The sequence below is a fragment of the Enhydra lutris genome, unplaced genomic scaffold (assembly GCF_002288905.1).
Source record: "Enhydra lutris kenyoni isolate GAN:26980312 unplaced genomic scaffold, ASM228890v2 scaffoldscaffold23, whole genome shotgun sequence".
NCBI lineage: Eukaryota > Metazoa > Chordata > Mammalia > Carnivora > Mustelidae > Enhydra > Enhydra lutris.
In genome coordinates, this window is record NW_019154107.1 from 702,026 (window position 1) to 729,980 (window position 27,955).

The window sequence follows — 27,955 nt, forward strand, 5'->3', positions numbered from 1 at the left end:
AAAAAAAAAAAAAAAAAAAAAAAAAAAGAAAATGAGGAATCATTTTCATAGTTCAAGCAGAGTACTTCTATTTGTAGTCCCCTAACTATACCTTTTGTGTTTGTCTCATTTCTTTGGATTCTTTCTTGAAACCTTTTAGAGCTATAGGTAATTGAAGTGCATTTGCTTTTACTCCAAATCAAATGCTTTGCAAAAATATCTCAGCTGTTGTGGTTATCGATGCTCATCATTCTGTCAATTCTTGGTTTTTGTCCTGGCACAATGGAAGGTGTTTTACTTTATACAGTTAATGAAAGGTATTTTTCTGTGTAAACCTGGCGATTCACCGACCTGTACCCCTGGGGATAAAAATATATGTTTATAAAAAAAAATAATGGAAGGTATCTTTCTTATACGACTTTGTATTATCAGTAGTGTTGATAGTATAGTGCAGTTTCAGAAATGGTTCTGGATTTAGGATCATTCTAAATTGTTTAGGGTGAGTACAAAATTTTCCAGTGATACTATCTGACTAAATAACAGTGCTTTGCAAATAATTTAGTTGTCATCGGAACTGCAAGACTAAGATATTACTTGCTTTAAAAATGTTTTATTTACTTCAACAAAAATATTGCTCTTAAAAATGCTAATGACATTTCATGAACCTATTATTCTTTTTAGGTCTTGACATAAATTACTTGTCTCAACTGGGGAATCTTTTCAAGTGCAGGCTCATAATTGAGATGACAGATCCCACTTTTTAGAGTTACTAGCCTCTTACTTCCTTTATTATGTCAAATTAGTGTTATTATTTAATTACTAATAATAGTTGTTTGTTATTATGTGTTTTCCGTGCATGGGAGGCTTTACTTACATAACCTTGAATCCTCCCCATTAGCCTTTAAGTAGGTAGTATCAGTCCCTCTTAGTGAATGGGGAAACAGGCTTAAAAGGTTAAATAACTTGTCCATGGTCACACCATTACTGAGGGTTGACATCCTCTCCTCAGAAGACACCCTGATTGTCAGAAGAATAGAAAGAGGGTCCATGTAGGGGAAGGGTTTGTGCCAACAAAGAGTGCACTGGACCTGATTATTCATCAATCTAGTTAGTGTTGGATTACTGAAATAATAATTTTTCATTTTCTTTCTTTCTTTCTTTCCTTTTTTTTTTTTTTTATTAAGAGAGAGGAGGGGGTAGGAGAGAGAGAATCTTAAGCAGGCTCTACACCCAGCATGGAGCTGATGGGGGTCTCCATCTCACAGCTCTGAGGTCATGACCAGAGCCGAAATCAAGAGTCAGATCCTTAACTGATAGAGCCACTCAGGCACTATGATTTTTCATTTTCTAAGGAGGATATATTAAAGTGTAGAAACGAAAAACTCACTTTTGGTTTTTAAAATTATTAGGCTATTTTTATTTTAACCTATGTTGACATAGTTAAGCATATGTTTGAATAATTCAAAGTAGATAATAGACAATATTTACATTTTAAATGTGCATGGATTTCTTTAAAGTATTGAGTCCTTTGTGATTAAGTAAACTGGGAGTTATTTCAAGGAAAATGATGATAACATATTGAAAAGCAGGCTCTGGGGACACTAGGAAGCTCTTTAATTTTCCTACTTACTATGTTGTGAATGGCCCTTCAGTGAAGCCAGAGCAGAGCTCCTCCTTAATAAGCTGATCAGGAGACCTGGATATAAGCTTTGTTTCTTCATATAATGACTAGGTAGGGCTTATTTTAGGTTTTAGATTCTGTGATTCCTTAAACAGAAAGATGATCATTTGTATTTCAAAGGGCTTTATGTATTATTTGCACAAAATAAATACAAGTACCATGGCTCTGTAACGGAAAATGTACTATGGATAATCTACATATAGATGGTAATCGACAGTAATATTATTTACAAGTTCATTGTCTGCAGTTACTGTTACAAATATGCATAGTCAATTTTTATTTTGGAAATGTGGATCATTATTAAGTTCTTTCTCTGTTTACAGGCAGAGAAGAGTCAAAATGTGGTTTGAATTTTATTTTGATACTTAATAAAAGATTTGATAGGAATGAAAATGAACACCCCACCCCAAGCTTTGGAAGTACCTGAATTTTATTTATCTATTTTGTTTTAGAATTAAAAAAAGTATTTTCTGAGTACTTATTTTATGTGCAGGGCCTAGACATAGCATTTAATAAAGGTATGGCTGGATGGTATCTAGTTTCTAAGAAATTTTGATTAACCTAAGGGAGATAGACATGTATGTAAACAATAATATTTAAGTATATGATTCAAGTCACGTAAGTGCGGTAAGATTTTATAGACTTTTCTTTTGAAGATGAGCTTATAGATTTTATAGAGGATAACTTTTAACGGTGCTGAATAGAAAGGAAGTTATAATTTACTTGATTTTTGAAAAATGATGGCTAACATTTCAGTCAGCACAGACTGGGACTAGGTGTGTGGAAATGATCTGAACAAAAGCATGGAAGTGGAAATGTGAAAGGCATGTTCCAGGCGTTGAAGAGTAAGTGTACTTGGTTCGGACCCAAGGATTCTTAAAGAGGAGAAAGTGGGTGATTGCCAAAGAGTATAGTCAAATTCACAGGAAAGCAATTGCCAAAGGTTATAGTTAATTTTACATTAAATAATATATTACCCTGAGCCTAAATTTTCCCCTCTGTAAAATAAGGTTAGATGAGATTATCTCTAATCTACTTCATAGGTATTCAATAGGGTACTTGTTGAAGGATGAATAAAAGAACAAGTGAGTGAAAAAGATGTCTTTATTTTCCTTGACATTTGTGCCTTAGAAATTTAGACTTTTTTGGGTAGGCAGTGGGGAATTAAAAAACATTTTTAAGGTTTATTTGAGAGAGAGAGAGAGCCTGTACTAACTGAGCCACCCAGGTACCCTGGAAATTAAGTTTTTGATGTAAAATGATATAACAACCTTAGTCCAAAAAGAGTAAGTCATGTGCTCTTCCTATAAATAATGGTTATGTGTTTTTAAATTTATTTCTTTGTTGGAATCAGTGGGTCCCTTTTTAGATTATGAATTCTCAGGATTCTTTTAACACTTAAAATATTGAGTCTTAAAAGTATTAAGTATTTTGTAGAAAAGTGTTTAAAATGAGTGTAAGAGTATAGATAGAAACTTAAGGTAACTTAATATTGCCACCCCATTTTCACTGTATTTTACAACACAATTACATGGAATTAAAAAACAAACAACGTAGGTAGACTTTTACAGCAAAGAGTTGGAGAAACTCTTGGGACGCCTGGGTGGCTCAGTCAGTTAAGTGTCTGCCTTCAGGTCAGGTCATGAACCCACGGTCCTGGGATTGAGTCCCACAAGGGGCTCCTGGCTCAGCAGAGAGCCTGCTTTTCCCTCTGCCTGCTGCTTCTCCTGCTTGTACTCTACTTCTCTCTTTTTCTCTAGCAAATAAATAAATAAGATCTTCAAAGAGTTGGAGAAACGCTGGTCTAAATGATTCCAAAGTTTCTGGCTTTGTGTTGATCAAAATGCCATTATTGTATGATTAATCTCTTTCTAAGGCATCTTTTCCAAGGATTCTATAAAGATGTGATTATAATGTGTTCATCTGAAAAGTGACTTAATCTTGGAGGCTGAGAATATATGACAGGCTGTTTTATTCTTAGAGCAGGTTATATTCCTTATGAGGTTGCCTTAAGTTAGAAATTAAGTATGTTAAGCCTTGAGTTTCTCATATTTTCAATGTATATGGCTTATATTCCTTACTATTGACCTGAAGCTTCACTCTGTATTCATTCAGCTATCCATGATACATCTGTATTGTACAGCACAAAACTTCCCATATAAACATGTAAGAGCCTATAACTGGCAGCATGTAATACTGTTTTCTTAATGCTCTTCTGTATTCCTAGTTTCAGTTAGCAGGGCTCCCAGTACACCTAGTAGTCAAGGCAGGAGCGGTGGGCTCCCCATGGCGCAGGTGGTGAAGGAATTCACGCAAGGCAGAATACAGGAGATACAAGTTTATTGAGTACATCGCATGGGAGTGGCAGGCAGGACAGCAAAGGAGAGACGTTTGCCACAAGGCACTGGGGATTTGTAGTTAAGGGGGAAGGTGAAGGAGGTGTGGGAAGTGTGAAATTTGTCTTTTTTTGGTACCTGTGTCTGGGGGTAAGTAACCCATTGGTCAGCTAGGGCTTATGGATATTTTCAGGTGAGTTGCCTGTTGGGCCTGTTTGTGTTCAGCCAGGAGGGAGGCGGTCACTCTGGGCCATCCTGCCTTATTCAGCTTTCTGTTCAAATTGGTGGCCTAAAAGAAGCCTCTACATTCTCCATTTCTCTTTCATCAACTATTTTAAAATGGTCACTGTGTCTTTTTTTTTTTAAATACCTTTAAAAAAAATTTTTTTTAGAGAGCGCATGTATGCGCCTGCGGGAGCCAGGGAAGGGGCAGAGGGAGAGAGGGAGAGAGAATCTCAGACACACCGCCTGCTGAGCACAGAGCATGACTCGGGTCTCTTGACTCGGGTCTCCTGACTCATGGCTCTGTCTCATGATCCGAGTTGAGACCAGGAGTTCCATGGCCAAACTGACCGAGCTACCCAGGTGCCCTGTCACTGTGTCTTTCGAATACATCTTCTTCTTCTTCTCCTTCTTCTCCTTCTTCTTCTTCTTTTTCTTCTTTTTTAATTTATAATTTTAAAATATTTTATTTGCTTATTTGAGAGAGAGAGTGAGTGAGGAAGAGAGAGAACATGATGTGGGGGGAGGGGCAGAGGGGGAGGGAGAAGCAGATGCCTCACTGAGCAGGGACTTCAGGATCGTGATCTGAGCCGAAGGCAGATGATTAACCAACTTGAGCCACCCAGGATATCTTCTAAATATCTTAAGTCTACCCTCCTTTCTCTGTTCTCACTGTAGCTCTTTAGTTGAGATTTTCATCCTTTTGTGCCTGGCCTCTGTCAATCCCTAACCCTCTTGCTGCCTCCATGGTGATTTTTCTGAAACAACCCTGGTAAGTATTCACCTAAAAGACTTCTCTTGATTTACTGTTGTCTCTGGCAGAGGACTTCAGAAGTCTAGTACTGTATGTAGTTGAATTCTATCTTTAAATATAGGGAAACTGGGGTGCCTGGGTGGCTCAGTGGGTTAAGCCTCTGCCTTCGGCTCAGGTCATGGTCTCAGGGTCCTGGGATTGAGCTCCTCATTGGGCTGTCTGCTCGGCGGGGAGCCTGCTTCTCCCTCTCTCTCTGCCTGCCTCTCTGTCTACTTGTGATCTCTCTCTCTGTCAAATAAATAAATAAAATCTTTTAAAAAAATAAATATAGGGAAACATACCTGTGGCTTGGTATATAAGGCTCTTTATGATTTAGTCCTAGCCTGATTTCTTGCCATTCCTGGACCTGTGTCCTAATTTCAGGGAAGCAGAATGACTTGAATTCTACAAATAGTCTTTTTTTTTTTTTTTTTTCCTGCCTGTTTTAGCACAGACTTTGCCTAGAATGCCTTGAATGCCTTTACCCCTTGTCTATTCAGTATTCTGTTCTTGTCTTAAAAATGTTACCTTAGGGACGCCTGGGTGGCTCAGTTGGTTAAGCGGCTGCCTTCGGCTCAGGTCATGATCCCAGCGTCCTGGGATCGAGTCCCACATCGGGCTCCTTGCTCAGCGGGGAGCCTGCTTCTCCCTCTGCCTCTGCCTGCCACTCTGTCTGCCTGTGCTCATGCTCTCTCTCTCTCTCTCTCTAACAAATAAAAAAAAAAAATCTTAAAAAAAAAAAAATGTTACCTTAATCTCTTGCGTGATAGTGTCTTTGTACGTTAGTGAGATGACTCCTGGCCGAGTCCCTAGATAACTTTCTGGATTGGGCCTGGTCACCAGAAGGATGAGCCATGATGAGAAGGTTAGGACTTTCTTTCTTTCTTTTTTTAAAGTAAGCTCTTCATCCAAAGTGGGGCTTGAACTCACAACACCAAGATCAAGGGTCACATGTTTTACTGACTGAGCCAGCCAGGTGCTCCAAGAAGGATGGAACTTTTAGCTCCCTTCTCCTACCCCTTACCGTTGGGGAGGGGAGAGAGGCTGGAGATTGAGTTGGGTTATCACTGGTCAGTGATTTAGTGAATCATGCTTGCATAATGAAACCCTCATAAAAACCCTTAAAGAACTGGGTTTGGGGAACTTCTGGATTGGTGAACACAGTGATGTGCTTGGAGGATGGTGTACCCTAAGAGGGCATGGAAGCCCTTTGTGTTTCCTCCCACCCCCCAATACTTTGTTCTATGCATCTCTTCCACTTGTCTGTTCTTGAGTTAAGTATACTTTATAATAAACCGGCAATGGTAAGTGATGTGAAATGTTGGGGTCTGGGAGCAAATAGTCAAGAAAGAATTCTTGAGATGTCTTCAGTGCAAAAAGTGTGCTTTTATTAAAGCACCGGGAGAGGACCTGTGGTAGAAAGAGCTGTACTTGGGTTGTAAGGAGCTGCTGCTGATATACTTTCAGGTTGGGAGGAGGTTACGGTTAGGGTAAGTCCCTAAGGAATTTGGATACAGGGTTTCCAGGACCTTGAGAGGTCATTATTGTATAGTAAAGCCTTAGTCATGAGACTCTTCAGATGTATATCAGTGAGCCATATGTTTGGAGGATGATTGCTAACATATATCTTGTCAGGGGTGGGGGATCTAGGGAGATGGGGGTGGGTAGAGATAAAGAAGTTTCCAAAGGGATTTTTACAGGATCCTGGAGGTTGGGCTAATGTCAAGCTAAGGTTTTTGCCTTTTAGCAAAGTATTCACATTTTAGCTGTTGAGATCCTAGAGGAAGCTCACTCTGCCTGTCTTAAGTACTTGTCAATGGGCTGTAAATAATAAGTTTAAATTTTTTTCCTATATTTTGCCTTTGTTCCCCACATCAGTAAGTAAGCGTTTTCCTGAGTTCTGTGAGTCATTCTAGGAAATTATCAAACCTGACGAAGAGTTGATGGGAACCACCAAAGTTTTAGCCAAGTTGTACATAAGAGCAGGTGGCCTGGGGACCTGGGACTTGTGACTGGTGTCTGAAGTTAAGTCTGTGGGACCAGCCCTTTAAACCTGTGGAGTCTGGGTTGTTAGCCTTAGAATGGAAGGTAGGGACACCCAGTTGGTGCTAGAGAATTGGTGTTGGAAGATGCCACATTTTTGGTGTCAGGGTAACATAACCCCAGTTTATAAATGGAAACAAACCAAAGCTTCACCTCAACATTAAGTTACTATGTGGGAGAGCTATAATTCAAAAGTCCTGTTAACCATGATTTTATTTTTTTAATTGTTAATTTCCTTGTAGGAACGAATCTATCTTTCCTTTAACATACTAACTTTTCATTTTAATTTCTTTTAAAATTATTAATTGTGTGCTTAGATCTCTCTCTTTTTTTAAAGGTTTATTTATTTATTTGAGAGAGAGAGAGAGAGCAGGATCAGGAAGGGTGGAGGGAGAGGGAGAGAGAATCCCAAGCAGACCCCATGCTGAGCCCGGAGCCCATGGTGGTGCTCGATCTTATGATCCTGAGATTACCACCCCAGCTGAAACCAAGAGTCTGACACTCAACCAACTCTAACCCGTTGGCACCCCTCAGATATTTTGAACTTAAATGAGTGCTTTTATCAATTAATCACCTTGATGGATTGCTTGTCATTTTTACTGTTATTGTTTGGTCAAAGTATTGTTACTCTTCTAAAGTTAGCAGGACAGAGAGCTGACTGAGGAAGTTTAAGATCTTTAGCTTGATTTTCTTCAGTTCCTTCTTTGTTTTAAATAGGACACAAATATCTCTAAATAAAAATAACTTCCTCCCAACCCATTTGGAAAATATCCCAGACTTTTTCATGCCTTGCGAAGTTGCTGCTGTCTAGTTATCATTACTATTTGTTTTTTTCCCGTTAATATAAGTGACCCTCCCAGGAATAGTTTAATCACCAGATGTTTGGCTAGCAGCATTCTACTTACTCGGTTTTGCAGTTTTTCTGAAATAGGCTGAAAGGTATCATGTTGTTCCTTCCCTTGTTCTAAGCTGATTTTACTTATCTGCTCTTGAAACTTACTTTGGTAAGTGATTTGGAAGCTAACGAAAAGAGAGAGGGGAGGATATATGTAGTTTATCCTGGTCCCTTAGGAATTGATGATTTTGACATTCATTTTCAGTTTGGGAGGTTCTGAGATTTTAGAAATGAAATGGTGGGATTTGAAAGCTACAGGGGACCTCAGAGATCATCCAACAGAGGAGCTTTACTTAACTGAGGAAATGAAAGTTGTCAAGGTCAACTATAAGTCTGATACTTTGCCTTGGTGAGAAAAACCCAGGCTTTAGACTCTCTCTGATGTAATCTCCAGTCTACTGTCACATCAATTACAAGGATCAGGAATCTGGATAAATAATAAAGAAGATTAATTTGTGACAGCATTAACACTGTTTAGCCTGAAGCAGCTTTTGTGAATTTTCCAAATTATTGGCAGTGTTTGAAAACACTTGATGTCTTCAGGTCCAGTAAACTCAACCATGTACTTTTATACTTTTCAATGAGTAGATTTTTCAGACTTTCAAAAAATAGCAATAAATATCCTTTTTCAAATATAATTTTATGTAGGACCAGTATACAAGATAGATATAAGTGGTATTTACTTAGAATACAATTTAATTAATTAATTAATTTAAAAAAAAGATTTTATTTATTTATTTGACAGAGAGACACAGTGAGAGAGGGAACACAAGCAGGGGGTTGGGAGAGGGAGAAGCAGGCTTCCCGCTGAGCAGGGAGCTCAATGTGGGGCTCCATCCCAAGAGGCAGGAATCATGATCTGAGCTGAAGGCAGCCGCTTAACAACTGAGCCACACATACTTAGAATACAATTTTAAGTGTAATTTTGATTTATTAGAAAATTTGTGAAAACTCAGATTTGTGAAATAGACATATTTCCCTTCATTCTCTAGCTTAAAAAAATTTGAATGGATGTACCACAGTTCATTTAACCAGGCTCCTATTGGTGCGTACTTAAAGGTTGTTTCCATTTTACTTTTACAAACAATACTGCTGTGAATTATGTATGCTTATCTCTGTATGTGTGTGTGTTTCTGATGATCAGTTTCTAGAAATTTAATTGCTGTGTTAGAATATGTTTGTTTTAGTTTTGAAAGATATCAGATTAGCCTCCAGAAATTACATTAATACACATTCCCACCAGCAATGTATGAATAAGCATAATTTCCTCATGCTCTCATCAACATGGTATGTTAATTTAGTTTTTTGCTAATCTGAGAAATTGAATCTCGCTGTGGTTTTTTAAAAAATTATATTTACTTTATTTAAAATAATCTCTACAACCAACATGGGGCTTGAACTCACGACCCTGAGATCAAGAATCCCGTGCTCTACTGACTGAGCCAGCCATGCACCCTGAATCTCAGTGTAGTTTTATAAACATATAATATATTTTTATCCCCAGGGGTACAGGTCTGTGAATCGCCAGGTTTACACACTTCACAGCACTCACCATAGCACATACCCTCCCCAATGTCCATAACCCCACCCCCCCCAACCCCCCTCCCCCCATCAACCCTCAGTTTGTTTTGTGAGATTAAGAGTCACTTATGGTTTGTCTCCCTCCCAATCCCATCTTGTTTCATTTACTCTTCTCCTACCCCCTTAACCCCCCATGTTGCTTCTCCTCTCCCTCATATCAGGGAGATCATATGATAGTTGTCTTTCTCCGATTGACTTATTTCGCTAAGCATGATACCCTCTAGTTCCATCCACGTCGTCGCAAATGGCAAGATTTCATTTCTTTTGATGGCTGCATAGTATTCCATTGTGTATATATACCACATCTTCTTTATCCATTCGTCTGTTGATGGACATCTAGGTTCTTTCCATAGTTTGGCTATTGTAGACATTGCTGCTATAAACATTCGGGTGCACGTGCCCCTTCGGATCACTACGTTTGTATCTTTAGGGTAAATACCCAGCAGTGCAATTGCTGGGTCATAGGGTAGTTCTATTTTCAACATTTTGAGGAACCTCCATGCTGTTTTCCAGAGTGGTTGCACCAGCTTGCATTCCCACCAACAGTGTAGGAGGGTTCCCCTCTCTCCGCATCCTCGCCAGCATCTGTCATTTCCTGACTTGTTAATTTTAGCCATTCTGACTGGTGTGAGGTGATATCTCATTGTGGTTTTGATTTGTATTTCCCTGATGCCGAGTGATGTGGAGCACTTTTTCATGTGTCTGTTGGCCATCTGGATGTCTTCTTTGCAGAATGTTCATGTCTTCTGCCCATTTCTTGATTGGATTATTTGTTCTTTGGGTGTTGAGTTTGCTAAGTTCTTTATAGATTTTGGACACTAGCCCTTTATCTGATATGTCATTTGCAAATATCTTCTCCCATTCTGTCAGTTGTCTTTTGGTTTTGTTAACTGTTTCCTTTGCTGTGCAAAAGCTTTTGATCTTGATAAAATCCCAATAGTTCATTTTTGCCCTTGCTTCCCTTGCCTTTGGCGATGTTCCTAGGAAGATGTTGCTGCGGCTGAGGTCGAAGAGGTTGCTGCCTGTGTTCTCCTCAAGGATTTTGATGGATTCCTTTCTCACATTGAGATCCTTCATCCATTTTGAGTCTATTTTCGTGTGTGGTGTAAGGAAATGATCCAATTTCATTTTTCTGCATGTGACTGTCCAATTTTCCCAACACCATTTATTGAAGAGGGTGTCTTTTTTCCATTGGACATTCTTTCCTGCTTTGTCAAAGGTTAGTTGACCATAGAGTTGAGGGTCTATTTCTGGGCTCTCTATTCTGTTCCATTGATCTATGTGTCTGTTTTTGTGCCAGGACCATGCTGTCTTGATGATGACAGCTTTGTAATAGAGCTTGAAGTCCGGAATTGTGATGCCACCAACTTTGGCTTTCTTTTTCAATATTGCTTTGGCTATTCGAGGTCTTTTCTGGTTCCATATAAATTTTAGGATTATTTGTTCCATTTCTTTGAAAAAAATGGATGGTACTTTGATAGGAATTGCATTAAATGTGTAGATTGCTTTAGGTAGCATAGACATTTTCACAATATTTATTCTTCCAATCCAGGAGCATGGAACATTTTTCCATTTCTTTGTGTCTTCCTCAATTTCTTTCATGAGTACTTTATAGTTTTCTGTGTATAGATTCTTAGTCTCTTTGGTTAGATTTATTCCTAGGTATCTTATAGTTTTGGGTGCAATTGTAAATGGGATTGACTCCTTAATTTCTCTTTCTTCTGTCTTGTTGTTGGTGTAGAGAAATGCAACTGATTTCTGTGCATTGATTTTATATCCTGACACTTTACTGAATTCCTGTACAAGTTCTAGCAGTTTTGGAGTGGAGTCTTTTGGGTTTTCCACATATAGTATCATATCATCTGCAAAGAGTGATAGTTTGACTTCTTCTTTGCTGATTTGGATGCCTTTAATTTCCTTTTGTTGTCTGATTGCTGAGGCTAGGACTTCTAGTACTACGTTGAATAGCAGTGGTGATAACGGACATCCCTGCCGTGTTCCTGACCTTAGCGGAAAAGCTTTCAGTTTTTCTCCATTGAGAATGATATTTGTGGTGGGTTTTTCATAGATGGCTTTGATAATATTGAGGTATGTGCCCTCTATCCCTACACTTTGAAGAGTTTTGATCAGGAAGGGATGCTGTACTTTGTCAAATGCTTTTTCAGCATCTATGGAGAGTATCATATGGTTTTTGTTCTTTCTTTTATTAATGTGTTGTATCACATTGATTGATTTGCGGATGTTGGAACCAACCTTGCAGCCCTGGAATAAATCCCACTTGGTCGTGGTGAATAATCCTTTTAATGTACTGTTGAATCCTATTGGCTAGTATTTTGGCGAGAATTTTCACATCTGTGTTCATCAAGGATATTGGTCTGTAGTTCTCTTTTTTGATGGGATCCTTGTCTGGTTTTGGGATCAAGGTGATGCTGGCCTCATAAAATGAGTTTGGAAGTTTTCCTTCCATTTCTATTTTTTGGAACAGTTTCAGGAGAATAGGAATTAGTTCTTCTTTAAATGTTTGATAGAATTCCCCTGGGAAGCCATCTGGCCCTGGGCTTTTGTTTGTTTGGAGATTTTTGATGACTGTTTCAATCTCCTTACTGGTTATGGGTCTGTTGAGGCTTTCTATTTCTTCCTGGTTCAGTTGTGGTAGTTTATATGTCTCTAGGAATGCATCCATTTCTTCCAGATTGTCAAATTTGTTGGCGTAGAGTTGCTCATAGTATGTTCTTATTCAGTGTAGTTTTAATCTTCAGTTTTTATTATATGTAAAGTTGAGTAATGTTTTCTGTGTTTAAGAGGCATTTGTGTTTCCTTTACTGTGAACTATTTGTTCATAGTACTTTACCCATTTTATTTATTTATTTAAAAAGATTTATTAATTTTAGAGACAGAAAGTGCCTGAGAGTGAGCAGGGGGAGGGGCCAAGGGAGAGGGAGAGAAATCCTCAAGCAGACTCACCGCTGAGCACTGATCCTGACGTGGGACCTGATCCCAGCACCCCGGAATTCTGAGATCATGACCTGAGCTGAAATCAAGAGTCAGACGCTTAATCAAAGGAGCCACCCAGGTGTCTTGTACTTTACCCATTTTAAAAATTAGGTTTCTGCTTATCTTGTTGAGTAGTAGGAATCTTTTATGTATTAGGATATTAACTCTTGGTGATATAAGTTGAAAATTCTTTTCCTCAGTTTTTGATTTTTCTTTTCCCTTTGGTTTTTGTCTGTTTCATTTTATAGGATTTCAGTGCAAACTTAACACGGCTAAAGTAGAATCCTGGATTCCCCCCCACCTTCCTTTAATCTGCTTTTCTTTTTTCCTCGATCAAGAACAACCTCCATCTACTCATAGCCCAAACTCAAATCAAGAAGTTATCCTTGGGGCACCTGGGTGGCTCAGTGGGTTAAAGCCTCTGCCTTCGGCTCAGGTCATGATCTCAGGGTCCTGGGATCGAGCCCCGCATTGGGCTCTCTGCTCAGCAGGGAGCCTGCTTCCCTTCCTCTCTCTCTGCCTGCCTCTCTGCCTACTTGTGATCTCTGTCTGTCAAATAGGTGGAATCTTTAAAAAAAAAAAAAAAAAAAAAGAAGTTATCCTTGCTTTCTCTCTTCTCCCCCCGCCTCTTTTTTTTTTTTTTTTTTTTTTTTTTAAAGATTTATTCCTCTTTGGGTGTAGGCACTGTGAGATGGTACAGAGTACAGAGATTTGGAATAAGGCTTTGCAATTTTTTTTTTTTAAAGTAAACTACCCTCAATGTGAAGCTCGAACTTATGACCCAACATCAAGAGTCACATGCTCTTCCCATTGAACTAGCCATGCGCCCATCCTTGTTTTCTCTTATACTTCCCATCTCTAATCCATCCTGAGTTGTATTGGTTTCCCCTCCGAATATATTTCTTAATCTACTCATTTTCTTTGTATCTACCAACTAAGTCCATCCTGCTGTAACTCTTCACCTGGGTGTCTGCTATGTCTTTCTACTTGTTATGCCCCCAAACTGGCATCTTCTCTTCCATGTAATGAGATATTTGCTTCTCTGTAGCTTGTATGATTTTTTCCAAACACATATCATCTGATTGTCATACCACCCCCTGAACCCACTCCTGCCAGTGTTCAAAACCCTCCTGTGTCTCCTTGTGTCTTATGATAAAGATAACTATATAAAATAACCTAATCTATTTCTCCAGTCGCACCTGGTACTAGGTTATTAACTACCTCATCCCCACTGCCGTTGAGTCTCTCATTTCTGTCATGTTCCCTTCTGACTTGGGACTTCGACATAAATTGTTTTCTCCTGGAGTGTTCCTTGTCCTCCATAAGTTTATGTTTAATTTTCCTACAGATCTTAGCTCACTGGATACTTTCTCTGGAAAAGCCGACCTTCCCTAATAGGTGGCAACCCTATTACAAGCCCTTGTAGCACCTTATGTCTCTTTTCCAAAGGACTTATATTTGCGATGTTTTGCTTATTGCGTGATACTTTGATAAACTCCATAAAATAAGGAGTCTTGTCTGTTTCCTTTACTGATATATTCCTAGTGTCTGTTCCAGTGCCTAGCATATGGCTAGCTCTCAAGACATTTATTGAATGATTGTTTCATTAGAAGTTCTCAGATACAGTGTTTACAGAATGTACCATTTTACCCTTTCTGAAAAATGTGACTGTTTTGCTCTAGGCCGATCTTTCTCATCTTTTCTGTAGGACTTGCTCAGCACCACTAAGGTTCAGCAATCTCATCTCCGAAGTCTTAAAGCATTTCAGGGATGAAATGTATCTAGGCCAATGGTCTTGATTTCATTTAAATCCTGTGAGTGTTCTTCACTCTTGGCCTTCAGTTCCTTCTGTCTTTTTTCAGGTGAATGTTAGGTTTTTTTTGTTGTTGTTTGTTTTTGTTTTTTTTTTGAGTAGAACAATAACTTAGTTCTATTTTCTGATCCACACCAACTCAGCAATATCTAGGTGGTCCCCAACTTTTGTAAGTTTATTTTAAAATCAGTTATTTGGAATTTGGAGGGTAGAACAAATTACCCCATGAAAACCATGATAAAGTTGATACTTATGTATTCTATTCATTCAAAACATTTTTAGCCAATAGCGTGTCTTAAATAGTACATTATTGGGGCACTTGGTTGGCTCAGTTGAAAGAGCATGGAACTGTTGATCTCATGGTCATGAGTTTGAGCCCCACGTGGGGTGTAGAGATTACTTAAGTAAAAACTTAAAAAAATAGGACAGTATTAGTTTGAACCCTGAATTTCTCTGATCTGAGTTTAGCTCTTTTATTCAGTTTGAATCCTGAGGCCTTCAGAGTCTCAGAAAACTAAAGAGTTCTGTAGGATTGGCAGTGCTTAGGCGGAATATCAAGTAGCTGTTAGAAGGAGATCCGTTGAGTTGTTACTGAATTTCCTACCTTGTGGATAGATTGTGAAGGTAAAGAGTGGGGAGGTAAGGTATATGTTTGGAAGTTTGAAATGTTTATGTTATTAAACTGTGTGTATACTTTACTCATGATAGTCAAATAGCAGTTGGATATAATAATGGGAATTGATTTATAGAGAATGGATTGATAAATCACTTTTTCCACTCTTGGTAGAATAAAGCAAAATTATTAATTATGGGCGATGTGGTCACATCTAGGAGGAAAACTAGTGCATTTTTCTCCTCACTTATATGCAACATGGAGAAATTCTCTAAGGAGAGTAATTAGGATTTTTTTATTGTGAGGCTGTGCTTTCCATAGTCATGGTTTATACATGGATCATGAGTTTTAAGATGCTTTCAAACCATTTAAACGTTGTTACAAGTTTTGTCATGTACCAAATTCATTCTTGTGCAGTTTTTTTAAAAGATTTTATTTATTTATATTTATTTATTTGACAGAGAGAAAGAGAGAGAGAGAGAGAGAGAGAGAGATCGATCACAAGCAGACAGAGCAGCAGGCAGAGAGGAAGCGAGAAGCAGGCTCCCCGCTGAGCAGAGAGCCCGGGTGCGGGTCTCCATGCCCTGAGCTGAAGGCAGCTGCTTCATCAACTGAGCCACCCAGGCTCCCTGTTCCTGTGCAGTTTTGAGTGACAAAATGGTTCTCTTATTTGTATGTATAAAAACAATGCCAGAGATGAGAACAAAAGTCATGATTCAACGGATTTTGTACTCTCTTTGGGAAGAAGAAAAGACCCGTTGAGATGAAGATTATAATTTCAGCACAAAGGAAACATTCAAGGCCCAGGCAACTCTTAAATTCAGTACTAATAATACATAAAATAAATTATAAGCCTTCTGTTTTTGTCAGTTCTTGTAGGTACTTGCTTGCCAGTACACGGGCAAGTTTGCTTAATTCTAGGTGTATCTCTTAGTGCGGAACGTAACCACTTCAAAGTTTACTCTGTTATTTGTTTATAAAGTTAATACTAATTAAAAAAAACCTCAAAGTTTTTGAGAGATTCTTAGAATTTTCACGTTGGAAGGGATCTTAGAGGCTATCTAGTTTAGTGCATGACTTTTCTACCATGGCCAGTCCAAAGTGCATCCAGCAGCCTCTTCCTGCCCCCTGCTGGTCCCCTTCTTGTCTGCTATGCTTCAGATCACAGGTCTTCTTTGTTCCTTGAAATTATCAAACTGTGGGTCTTTGTACTTCCTGGAACGCTCTTCATCCATCCCTGTTCCTATGGCTTGTTTCTTTACATTAAACAGATTTTGCTCAAATCTCAACTTCTCAGCAGGCCTTTCCCAGGCCACTCTGTCTAAAAGAGGGTCATGGCATTCCCCCCTCCACCCACTCCCTATATTGGAAGACTTTTCTTTCCTTTGCAATACTTAGTGCCTGGAATGATCATGTTTATTGGTTTATTGTCTCTCTTCCCTCATTAGGCTCCACGAGAGCAAGGGCCTTGTCTGTGTTGTTCACTGCTGTACCCTGAAGCATCTACAGTGGGCTGGCCCACTGCTGTACCCTGAAGCATCTTATAAATATTTATAAGAATTTATATTTTTATATTCATAAAAATATTTTTATAAATATAAAATTTTTATATTTATATATATTTATAAGATATTTATAAGAATGCATGAATGACTATTGATGGTTCCTTGATGTCTAGTCACTACTGAGCTGACATCTGTCTCCTTTTCACTTGTACCTTTGATCTTAGTTCTTCCCCCTAAAATAAATAACTGCTCTGTTCCCTCTTTTTCAAAGAGTCTTCAGATATTTAGATGTCCATCATTTCTCATCAAAGGCAAACTTATAGTTTTCTTACCAGCTCCTTATCTGGCATTGTTTTAGAGTGTGTTCATCATCCGGATTATCCATCACTGAGAGTTTTTGGTTTTGTTGATACCCAACACTAGAGACCGTATATCATGTGAAGTCTGAACCTCAGAGAGAGGTCAATTAAACTTTTTTGGTTCGTGTAATATTGAAATGCTTTATCTTTGATAAAAAGTTATTTTTTACTTCCATATAAATGACCAAGAAACTATTCATATATGATGTCATTATCAGAATTAACTCTGGGACTTCTTAAAAGTTTGTTTTATTGAGGAATATAACAACATAGAAATACATAAAAAATAAATGTACACTCTAATGAATGTCTATTTAACTATCATTGAATTCAAGGAAATAGAGCATTTCTAGTGTCTCAGAAAGCCCTCTATCTTATCACTTGTTGATCTCAACTCCTCCCTACCAGTAATATCCTGAATTTTATAAGAAAAAGTCACTTAACTTTTTAAAAAATAGATTCACCACTTACATATGCATACCTAAACCATGTAGTTTGTAGTTCAGCTTTGCCTGTTTTAAGACTGTGTGTAAATGAAATGATACTATTGTATTGGTTTTCTTTTGTTTTGTAATCAATTACCACAACCTTAACAGCTTAAAGCGGCATCGGTACATTAGCTCAGTTATGTGTGTCGAAAGTGTGGGGATGGTGTGGCTGGGTTCTCTACTCAGGATATTATAAGCCTGTGACTAGATGTTGGCTGGGCTGAATTCTTTTTCCGTTGATTAGTTCCAAAGTTGATTTCTAAGATCCAGCTCTTTTTTTTTTTTTTTTTTTTAAATCTCCTTATTGTTTGTTTTCTATTTCATGAATTTCTACTCTTGATTATTTCTTTATATTTTCTCTGGATTTATTTTTCTGTTTTTTTTTTTTTAACTTCTTGATATTGATGCTTGGTTTATTAATTTTAATTTTTAGTATTTTGTGATATATGCGTATATAAGACTCTCAATCCCCACCAGCCCAGCATTGCTTCAGCTTCTTCCCATAAATTTATATTTTTGTTATTATTTTTTTAAAGATAAGTAAGCTCCATGCCCAATCTGGAGCTTGAATTCATGACCCCAAGATAAAAGAATTGCATGTTCTCCTGACTGAGTCAACCAGGTGCCCCGTATTTTTCTTATTTTTCTGTTATGATTTGGTTTTTTTTGACTGATTTATGGATTATTTTAAGAGTGTATTAATTTTCAAACATATGAAATATTCTTTAGTTATTTCTTTTGTGATCGATTTTTTGCCTGTTTGCATTGTGTAGGGAGAATCTCGTACTTCAATCCTTGTGTTTATTTTGAACTGTGTTATGACCTAGGACATACCAGTTTTTAAAAATATTTTGTATATGTTTGGGGGAGGAAAAAGGCATTCCAAAGTTATTTGGTACAGTCTACAATGTTCGTTTGGTCAAGTTTAAAAAATATGTCCAAAATGATCTATATCCTGATAGGTTTCTCTTTGAACTGTCTATTGAGTACCTTTGCTGTTATTCTTTCAGTTCTGGAATTCTAATTTATTTTTCAAATTTGGTCTTTCACCTTTTGGACCTACCAGTTCTGTCAAAATGCTCAACCTTTGGGTTTTTAGTAGTTTAGCCCTGCTGATAATTCTGATATTACACATCTTTCTGAGTCATTTTCTGTTTCGGTCATTTCTGTTTGGCTCTTGATCTTGGTATCTTGTGATGTACTGCTTAGTGTAAAGGAAGAGGACTTGTAGCAATATTGTGAGGCCCAGGTTGATATCTTTGTGCAGAGACTTGTTTTTTTCCATGCTCCCCCTTTGCAAATACCTGTGACATTACCAGTCTGAGTGTAGAACCACCTCAGTAAGTCAGTGGTTTATTTTGCAGATAACGTGAAACTGTAATTCAGTTCTGTCCAAGGGCTGGTTTATTCCTGGTTCCCTTTATCCTGGAAGTGTAGCTCTCAGGTTTCTGCTTTGAGTGAGTGGTGGCTTATAGAAATTTGGCACTCTTGCCTTCGAATTTTGCTTCTGGATTTTTAAAGGTTTTAGGAGCATTTTTTCCTCCCATTTTTTTTTCTTCTTTTTTTTCTAGATCTTCAAGTGCCTGAGAGCTGAAACCATTTTGGGTGGTTTGTAGTACATCTCTGGATCCTGTCCTTTTGCTTTGATTTCAACCAGCTAATTATTATTATTTTTTAATTTCTTTTCAGCGTAACAGTATTCATTGTTTTTGCACCACACCCAGTGCTCCATGCAATCTGTGCCCTCTCTAATACCCACCACCTGGTTCCCCCAACCTCCCATCCCCCGCCCCTTCAAAACCCTCACATTGTTTTTCAGAGTCCATAGTCTCTCATGGTTCATCTCTCCTTCCAATTTCCCTCAACTCCCTTCTCCTCTCCATCTCCCTCAACCAGCTAATTCTTTTTTTTTTTTAAAGAGGAAGAATTCAGAAAATATGATAGTAGCATAGATTTTTTTTTTTAAGATTTTATTTATTTCTTTGACAGAGACAGATCACAAGTAGGCAGAGAGGCAGGCAGAGGGAGAGGGGGAAGCAGGCTCCCTGCCGAGCAGGGAGCCCGATGCGGGGCTTGATCCCAGGACCCTGAGATCATGACCTGAGCCGAAGGCAGAGGCTTTAACCCACTGAGCCACCCAGGCGCCCTCAACCAGCTAATTCTTTATAATCTTAAGTCTTTGGGGTTTTGAGGCTGTTTTAAAAAAGTATTTTCTCCATTGTTTGTATTTGTCCTCAAAGGGACATTTCATCTAGGTTATTTAGTTAGTTGAAGCTAAAGTATCTGGGTTTTTAGGTCTTAAAAATTACTCAGTGTTATTCATATAAAATTGTAGTGAAATCCAGTTTGGCATACGGCTTTTTTGTCTGTGTGAATACTGGTAGTTAAAAGACTGCTCGACACCTATGTTATGTATTTACCTCACACGTTTGAATTCTGATTCTCAGTTTGCATTACTCAATTTTGATTTCTATAGAGAATAGGTGGGACCAAATGTTCTTTTATGTACTTAGGTACATAACTTTTGGGGGGTTGGGTCTTCTTAGTGGGAATGATTTAATTTTTAATCTCAAGGTTCCTTTGAAATGAACCATGCCATTATTGGCAGAAAGTGGGATATTGAAATGCTTTCTGGGTGTTCTTCCAAATCAGCTGTAGAAAATGAAAGAATAACTCATTTTCAGAGGTACTCTGAGCCTCTTTTACCTGTAATGCGACTGAATTAGATCTTTGTATGGCTGGCTCCTTCTTGTTACTGGTATGTTTTACTTCAAATATTCACATTTTTAGAGAGGACTCTGAGAAATCACTCCTTTCTCCCCTCCCTTCTTAACAAGTGTCAGTATCTGATGATAATCTTACTCCCCATCCCCCCACCCCACCCCATGCCCAGCAAAATGTAAAGCCCTGTGAGGTAAAGACCATGTCTATCTTGTTCACCACTGTCTTGTGTGTCCGATTTACCCATTCTCTGAAATGTATTAGGCATTCAGTAATTATTTGTTTAATGAATGAGTGGAATAATATTAATATTTTTTTGAGATTATGACATTTTGTCTAAATGTCAGTATTATCGAAAAGATTTGTTATTCTATTGAGCTAAAGATTTTTTTTAAAGATTTATTTATTTATTTTGGAGAGAGAGTGAGCGAGCATGGGTTGGGGGGCAGAGTGAGAGGGAGAGAGAGAAACTCAAGCTGACTCTGTGCCGAGTGTGGAGCTGTATGCAGGGCTTGATCTCATGACCTTGAGATCATGCATGACCTGAGCCAAAATCAAGATTCCGACGCTTAACCAACTGAGCCACCCAGGTGCCCCATGAACTAAAGTTTTCTAAACCAAGTATAGTATCTGCTTTCTGTTGCCTTCTATTAGGCAAAAGCATTATTTGTAAATGTTGAATGAAAAATGAGATATTGACCTAAAGTAAACATTAGCATGACAGAGAACTATTTAGCATTAGGTATAACTGTGACTTTCTTGTCATATATTGAACTGAAAGGAGGTCATTGTTGCTGGAGTGAAGTGAGCCAAGGGAGTGAATAGTCGCAGATGTCGGAGGTGGGGAGTTTAAGGCCTTGTGGCTCATGTGCACTTTGACTTTCACTCATAATATGTGAGGCCATTTGAGGGTTTTGAACAGAGCAGTGACATGATCTGACTTACTCTAAAGATTCTTGTGTGGAAACAGACTGAAGGTGTAGGTGAGTATGGATCCATAGGGATACGGAAGTATGGTCTCTGTGCAGGCTTGCACATCAGTTTCACTAGCAAATTTGTTTCTGTGCGGAGACCACTCTGTCTTAATTTCTTTTTATTTTATTTTGATAATCTCTGCACCCAACGTGGGCCTCAAAATCACAACCCCAAGATCAAGAGTCGCATGCTCTACTACTAAGCCAGCCAGGTACCCCATCCTGTCTTAATTTCTGTAATTCAGTGTTAAGCCTTAATATATTTGGTAGAACATCCTACCAGATCTTACCCTCAAGGTCGAGTCTTCCTACTTTTCATATTAGGAGGGTGTTGGCAGTATTTGGAACTCTGTTCTTCTATATATATTTTAGAATCAGCTTGTCTTAATTCCTCAGAAAGCCTTGTTGGGATTTTGATTGGAATCAAATTGACTGTATAGATTAATATGGAGAGAATTGTCATCTTTATAGTATTGAGTCTTCCAGTCTTAAAGCTGAGATAATTCTGTTTATTTAGGTCTTCTTGGATGCCTTTGAATAGAGTTATATTTGAATAGAGGTTTTGAACATTTTTTGTTATGCTAAATCTTTAGTGCCTCTTTTGTTATAAATGTGCTTTTAAAAATTACATTTTCACGGGGCGCCTGGGTGGCTCAGTGGGTTAAGCCGCTGCCTTCGGCTCAGGTCATGGTCTCAGGGTCCTGGGATCGAGTCCCGCATCGGGCTCTCTGCTCAGCAGGGAGCCTGCTTCCCTCCCTCTCTCTCTGCCTGCCTCTCTGTCTACTTGTGATCTCTCTCTGTCAAAGAAATAAAATCTTTAAAAAAAAAAAAAAAAAAAAAAAAAATTACATTTTCTGTTTATTGATGTTTACATCAATGTTATATATACAGTTGTTATTTTATATTAAGTATATTAAGTTTATATTCAACTACTTTGTTAACATTTATAATCTGAGTAATTTGTAAATTTCTTTGAATTTTTAATCTAGGCAATATTATCTGTTAATTCTGTTTTGCTTCTCTTTCCAATCCAATATGTTATATTCATTTTTTCTTATTTTACTGAGATGACTAAAACTCATTAGGATAATGTTTAATAATAGTGTTAATAATTAACAGTAGGACTTCTGTCATATTCTTAATTTTTAAAGGGACTATAATGTTTTGCCTTTATGAATGATCTTTATTGTACATTTTTGTCAGATACTTCTATCATGCTATAAACATTTCAAAACATTTAATTATGGGCATACTTCTCTTAAGAAAGCTTGTACCAGTTTGTATTTGCATCAGCATATGAAAAGGCATGCTTTAAGTCAGTACTTTTCTATACTACATGGGTACTCTTATTTTTAAAAAGCTTCAAATTTCATAGGCAGCAAAGAATTTATTGGTTTTGATTTATTTCTTCCTTTTAAACGAATATTTTATGTTGGTACAGCTGTGATTTTTCATAAAGATAGGATAGTTTTTTTTGAAGCAAAATAACTTATTTTTAAATAATTTCAGATTTAGAGAAGAGTTGCATGGATAGTACAGAGTTTCCTGTTTCATAGACCCTTGACCCAGATTCCCCACATGTTAACATTTTATTCATTCTTTGTTTCTTCTTCTATACACATGTACTTATTATTTTTTTCCTGAATGGTTTAAGCTGCAAACTTTATCTCCAAAAATGTTGGTGTTTATTCTTTTTTTGTTTGTTAAATTTTTTATTAGACTGTCTTATTCTAGAGATTCTGGGCTGCACCTTATTCATCAATTGAACTGTTATTGACATGTAACATATTAGTTTCAAGTCTACAACATAGTGATTCGATATTTGTATATATTGTGAAATGATCACAGTAAGTCTAGTTAACATTCATCACTACACAGTTACCAATTTTTATTGCTTATGATGAGAACTTTGAAGATCAACTCTCTTAACAACTTTCAAATATATTAATATTATTAACTACAGTCACATGTACATCACTCATAAAAATTTTAATAAAAAAATATTTTTTTGTCCTGGTTTAATCCAGTCCAGGATCATACATTGTATTTAGTTAACATGTCTCCTAATCTTCTTTTGTGGAACAGTTACTTGGTTCCTTGTCCTTTATAATCTAGACATTTTTAAAGAATACAGGTCAGTTACTTAGTAGAATGTCCCTCAGTTCGGGCTTGTCTGTTTTACCTTTTTGGAAGGACTGCCACAGAAGTGATGTGTTGTATCCTATCAGGAGGTTTATGATGTTGACTTGTTCTATTATTGACGATGTTAGCTTTGATCACTTAATTAAGGTGGTATCTGGCAGGATTCTTCACTATGAAATTACTATTTTTCCCTTTTTAATTCGCGGGTATTTTGTAGTGGAGCTACTTTGAGACTAGATAATATCCTGTTTTCCATCAAACTTTGAACCACTAGTTTCAGCGTATGTTGATGATACTTGCCTGAAATAATTATTACCAGGGTGTTTGCCAAATGGTGATTTTCTAATTCCATCACTACATTTATTATTTGGAATTACACTCTCAGAAAGAGCTTTTCCTTCTCCCCTCAGTTATTTATGTAAGTAAGGACTAGTATGCTTTTATTTTATTATGTGGTTTATCATCTACGATTTTCATTTATTTTGTTGTTTAGTTGTTTCTCATTCGACCAGAAGTAACTCAAGCTGATCACCTCTGTCCTTCCGACACACTCCTGTCATTCTTTGAGCATTACCAGCCTTTCCGGCACCACAGAAGTATATCCTGGGCACATATTGTACTTTTCCTTGCTCTTGCCTGGGAATCAGCCATTTCTCTGAGGAAACTGATACCTTTTTTTGGTGCACTAGCTGTGGTAATGGGATACTGGAGTGTCATTGCTCCTAGGTCTCCTCAGCAGACAGAGCTAGGGAATATATATATGGGTGTATGTATATTTACACACATTTATATGTTTCTGCATCCCTATATTAAGAACCGAGCTCCTATGGTTAGCTCTGATTCCAAGCCTTCATCCTTTTTCATATTTGTAACTTATTTTTACGAGAATAAGAAGCCAAACTCTTATTATCCACAATGTATTTATTTTTATTTGCTCAGTGTGAGAATGCACATAATTTCATATCTCTGTGTAAAAACAAGTATCTAAGTGTGGTATTTGTTTATAGATAATTTTTTTTGTTTTTAGCTTGAGAGAGTATGTAGTTAAAACATTGTTTTCAAAAGTTACCTGGAGTTAATTCCCACCCTCCCCTTTGGGGTGATGGTTATGTTATTCATTTCAAATACAATTAGGTACATTTGTTTTTGTTCCATTTTGGGTTCTTCTCTCTTATTATCATTTTTTTCTTTTCTTTCTTTTTTTTTAGTTTATGAAACATTAACATGATTTTTAAAAAACTGTACAAAACAGTAGTATAGATTATTAGAGTGCTGAATATAAAACTTAGGACTTTTGTGTTTTCTCTTTCAGGGAATAATTTAATTCTTCACATTAGAACAAATATGTGAAAGTCCCTGCCAACCTGTGAGAATTTCTTCCTTTGACATTTTGATTCTACTTTACAACGTTCTCTGAAGTTCTTTCTTGATGCCATGTTCTGTGGCTTGCATCAAAAGAGGAGTTTGTCTTCATGAAGATTCCTAACATTGGTAATGTGATGAATAAATTTGAGATCCTTGGGGTTGTAGGTGAAGGTAAGTTTAGCATTCCTTGAGTTTCTGAGTAATGTATATAGTTATACCTCCTACTGAAAAAGTTACAATTCAGATCCTATTAATTTTACCTATATTAATTCAGATATGTGCTTAACTGAAATACTAAAAATAAAATCGTGCTATTTGGGTTTTATTCAATTTAAAGTTAATATTTTAAAACCCTTTAAAATTTAATAAATCAGGGGGCGCCTGGATGGCTCAGTGGGTTAAGCCGCTGCCTTCGGCTCAGGTCATGATCCCAGGTCCTGGGTTCAAGCCCTGCATCGGGCTTTCTGCTCAGCGGGGAGCCTGCTTCCTCCTCTCTCTCTGCCTGCCTCTCTGCCTGCTTGTGATTTCTCTCTGTCAAATAAATAAATAAAATCTTAAAAAAAAATTTAATAAATCAGATATTTCTTAAGTCTGCCTTCATTTCTTTTTTCTTTTTTTTTTAAAGATTTTATTTTTTTAATGTGATCTCTGCACTGAAGGTGGGGTTCAAACTCATAAGCCCAAGGTCAAGAGTTGCATACTTTTCTGATGAGCCAGCCAGGTTCCCCAGGGCTGCCTTCATTTCATTGTTTTCATCAGCGATTGGGGTTTCTTAGTCTATAATTTTTTGTTACATTTTATTTTTATATCAAGTTTATTTTGGATAACTTAAAATTTATTTGTATAAATTAAATTTCACTTAATACATGGTAAATAAGTGAATAACTTCTCTTTGAGAATGACAAACCACATTTTTATAAATGTTGAAGCACACAACTTGGTTATATTTTAACATTTCTGAAATCAGGATGTGCGTTATAATCCATAGCATGTCATGGTTCAATTGGCAGATCTTTTTCCCCCCAGTAGTACATGAACTAAGGCTTATGATTAACGATATCATTAATTTGATGAAATATGGTCATCCATTTTCATAAGTCATCCTGATTTTCTGTCTGTCTGTTTTGTTTTTTTTTTTTTAGGATTTTATTTATTAGAGCTGGAGAGAGCCCAGGTGGGGTGGGGGAGGGGCGGAGAGAGAAAGAGAAATCAACTCCCCACTGAGCAGGGAGCCCTATGCCTGGGACTCGATCCCAGGACCCTGGGATCATGACTTGAGCAAAGGCAGATGCTTAACCCACTGAGCCACCCAGCCACCCCCTTGATTTTTCCTTCTTAGTAATTTTTGCTTTTGACTTAAAGATAACTTTATGGAGATTTTGAGAAATGATTTTGTTAACAGTGTGTGAGTGATTATAATTATGGTTTTTTAACCTTTTTTTTTTTTTTTTTTTTTTTTTTTTTTGGAGGGGGAAGGGAAGAGGGGCAGAGGGAGAGGGAGAGAGAGAATCTTAAGCAGGCTTCACACCCAGCCTGGAGCCCAGTGTGGGCCTTGATCTCACAAACCTGAGATCATGACCTGAGCCAAAATCAAGAGTCAGAGGCATATCTGACTGAGCCACCTAGGAGCCCCTAGCATTTATGACTTTAAAGCAAGTGTTATAAAAATTTTTATTTTATGAATTTTCAAATAAATGTGAATTTTAAAAAGTTTTGAAGATTTACCTGTGAACAGCAAAGCTGTTAATAGATTTTAATATTAAGTAGTTAAACCCTTTTCGAATAAATAGAAACAATTAAAATGGAGTCTGGGGTGACTGGGCTGTGTAGTTGGTTAAGTGCCTGATTCTGGTTTTGGCTCAGGGTTGTGAGATTGTGCCCTGTGCTGGGCATGGAGTCTCCTTGGGATTCTCTCTCCCTTTCCCTCTGTGTGTAACACCCCCCCGCTCCCCCTCCCCCATATTCTTGTTCTCTCTCTCTCTCTAATAAATAAATAAATCTTAAAAACAAATAGAGTCTAATTATTGGGTACTTGCTTTAAGATCTGAAGTTGAAACCATATAAAAAGAATGGATCCTTCTTCCTGTACCAGTCAACTCCTTTTCCTTTTCTTCATTGATAATTATGTAAATAAAATTCATTGTTTTTGTTTTAGTAATTTCTTTTTTAAAAGATTTTATTTATTTATTTATTAGAGAGAGAGAGAAAGAACACAGAGGGAGAGTGAGAGGGAGAAGCAGACTCTCTGCTGAACAGAGTCTGATGTGGGGCTCAAACCTGAACTGAAGGCAGATGCTTAACTGACTTAGCCACCCTGGCACCCCAGTAAAATTCATTCTTGATGTCTTGTCTACTGTATTATATAGCTACCTTTTTTGTATGTTTTTTTCCAAAGTGTTATAATTAGAAACTAATGCAGTAAAGCTACTGACTGGAGCCAGTCAGCTCATAGGGTGTAACAAGGTTGGAATGTTTCAAATTCTGGGCCCCAGTTTTTCTGGATCACAACCTTGGTTTTCTTAGTATACCTGTAGGTGATCATCTCCTTAGGAATTAGCTCAGATTAACTAAACTACTACACTGTTCTATAAATCAGTGTATGTCAGTTTTAGTTACAGTCAGAACCATCATTGCTATATATTTTTTCTTTGTAAACCACCTTAGATGCTTTTTGGCTAAGAAATACATACATATTATGGAAATTAAAAACTGTCTAGTAAACTCTGCATTCCTGTAGCCTGGGCAGTGTATTTTTGCTCTGTAGAAAAACTGGCATGACCAGTTAAATCGGGACTGAAGGATTGCCTGGTGATGATTGTGAAAATAAGTTGGACAGTTGTAGTAGCTGATTCCATCCTGACTATGATTAATAAGATTCATCCATCTCCACCAAAGTGAGGGAGACTTGTTCCAGGTCTTCGGATTCTGTTTGAGACACATTTCCCAATTTCATCTGTCTGAAGTTTGCTTGTCATAGATGTATGCAGACCTTGCCTGTCAATGTTCTTGACATTTCTACAAACCTCAAGTTAACATACATTACATTTAATTTTGCTAATTAGGTTGTCACAATATGACTCTAACCTCAGTTTCCTGGGTATCTTGCTGTCAACTCTGTTCTGCCTCTAAAGAAGTAGTTTTCTGGCTAGGGAAGAGGATTAGTAACCCAGACTGTATTGATGAATGTCATCAGAGTATACCAAGGAAAGTGGAAGTGCTTGGTTATAATTGGCCAGAGAGCCTTGGACTACTTATGGTCTGTGCCCTTGCTTGTACTGAGATTTTATGGCAAAAATGTAGCAACTCCTACAGGTTACTAAATTGGAATGCTTAGGCCTATATTATTTTGCCTGTCAGGAAAGAGATTCCTGTATTCTGGAAGAGGTCTTAAATGTCTCCTAGGAGTGAGAACATACTTGGTAGGCTTGGTACCTGAGCTTACTATTGGGAG

At 37.5% G+C, this 27,955-nt stretch overlaps 1 protein-coding gene across 1 annotated transcript in view; it reads left to right on the top strand.

The window, feature by feature from the left end:
• The window catches only part of LOC111150444 (cyclin dependent kinase like 5), a 211,619-nt gene that overhangs the window by 59,579 nt on the left and 124,085 nt on the right, over positions 1–27,955 (top strand). Inside the window, exon 2 of the mRNA XM_022507912.1 lies at positions 24,452–24,675. Coding sequence (XP_022363620.1) covers positions 24,612–24,675 — 64 coding nt within the window. The 5' untranslated portion in view covers positions 24,452–24,611. The remainder of the gene's footprint in view (positions 1–24,451; positions 24,676–27,955) is intronic.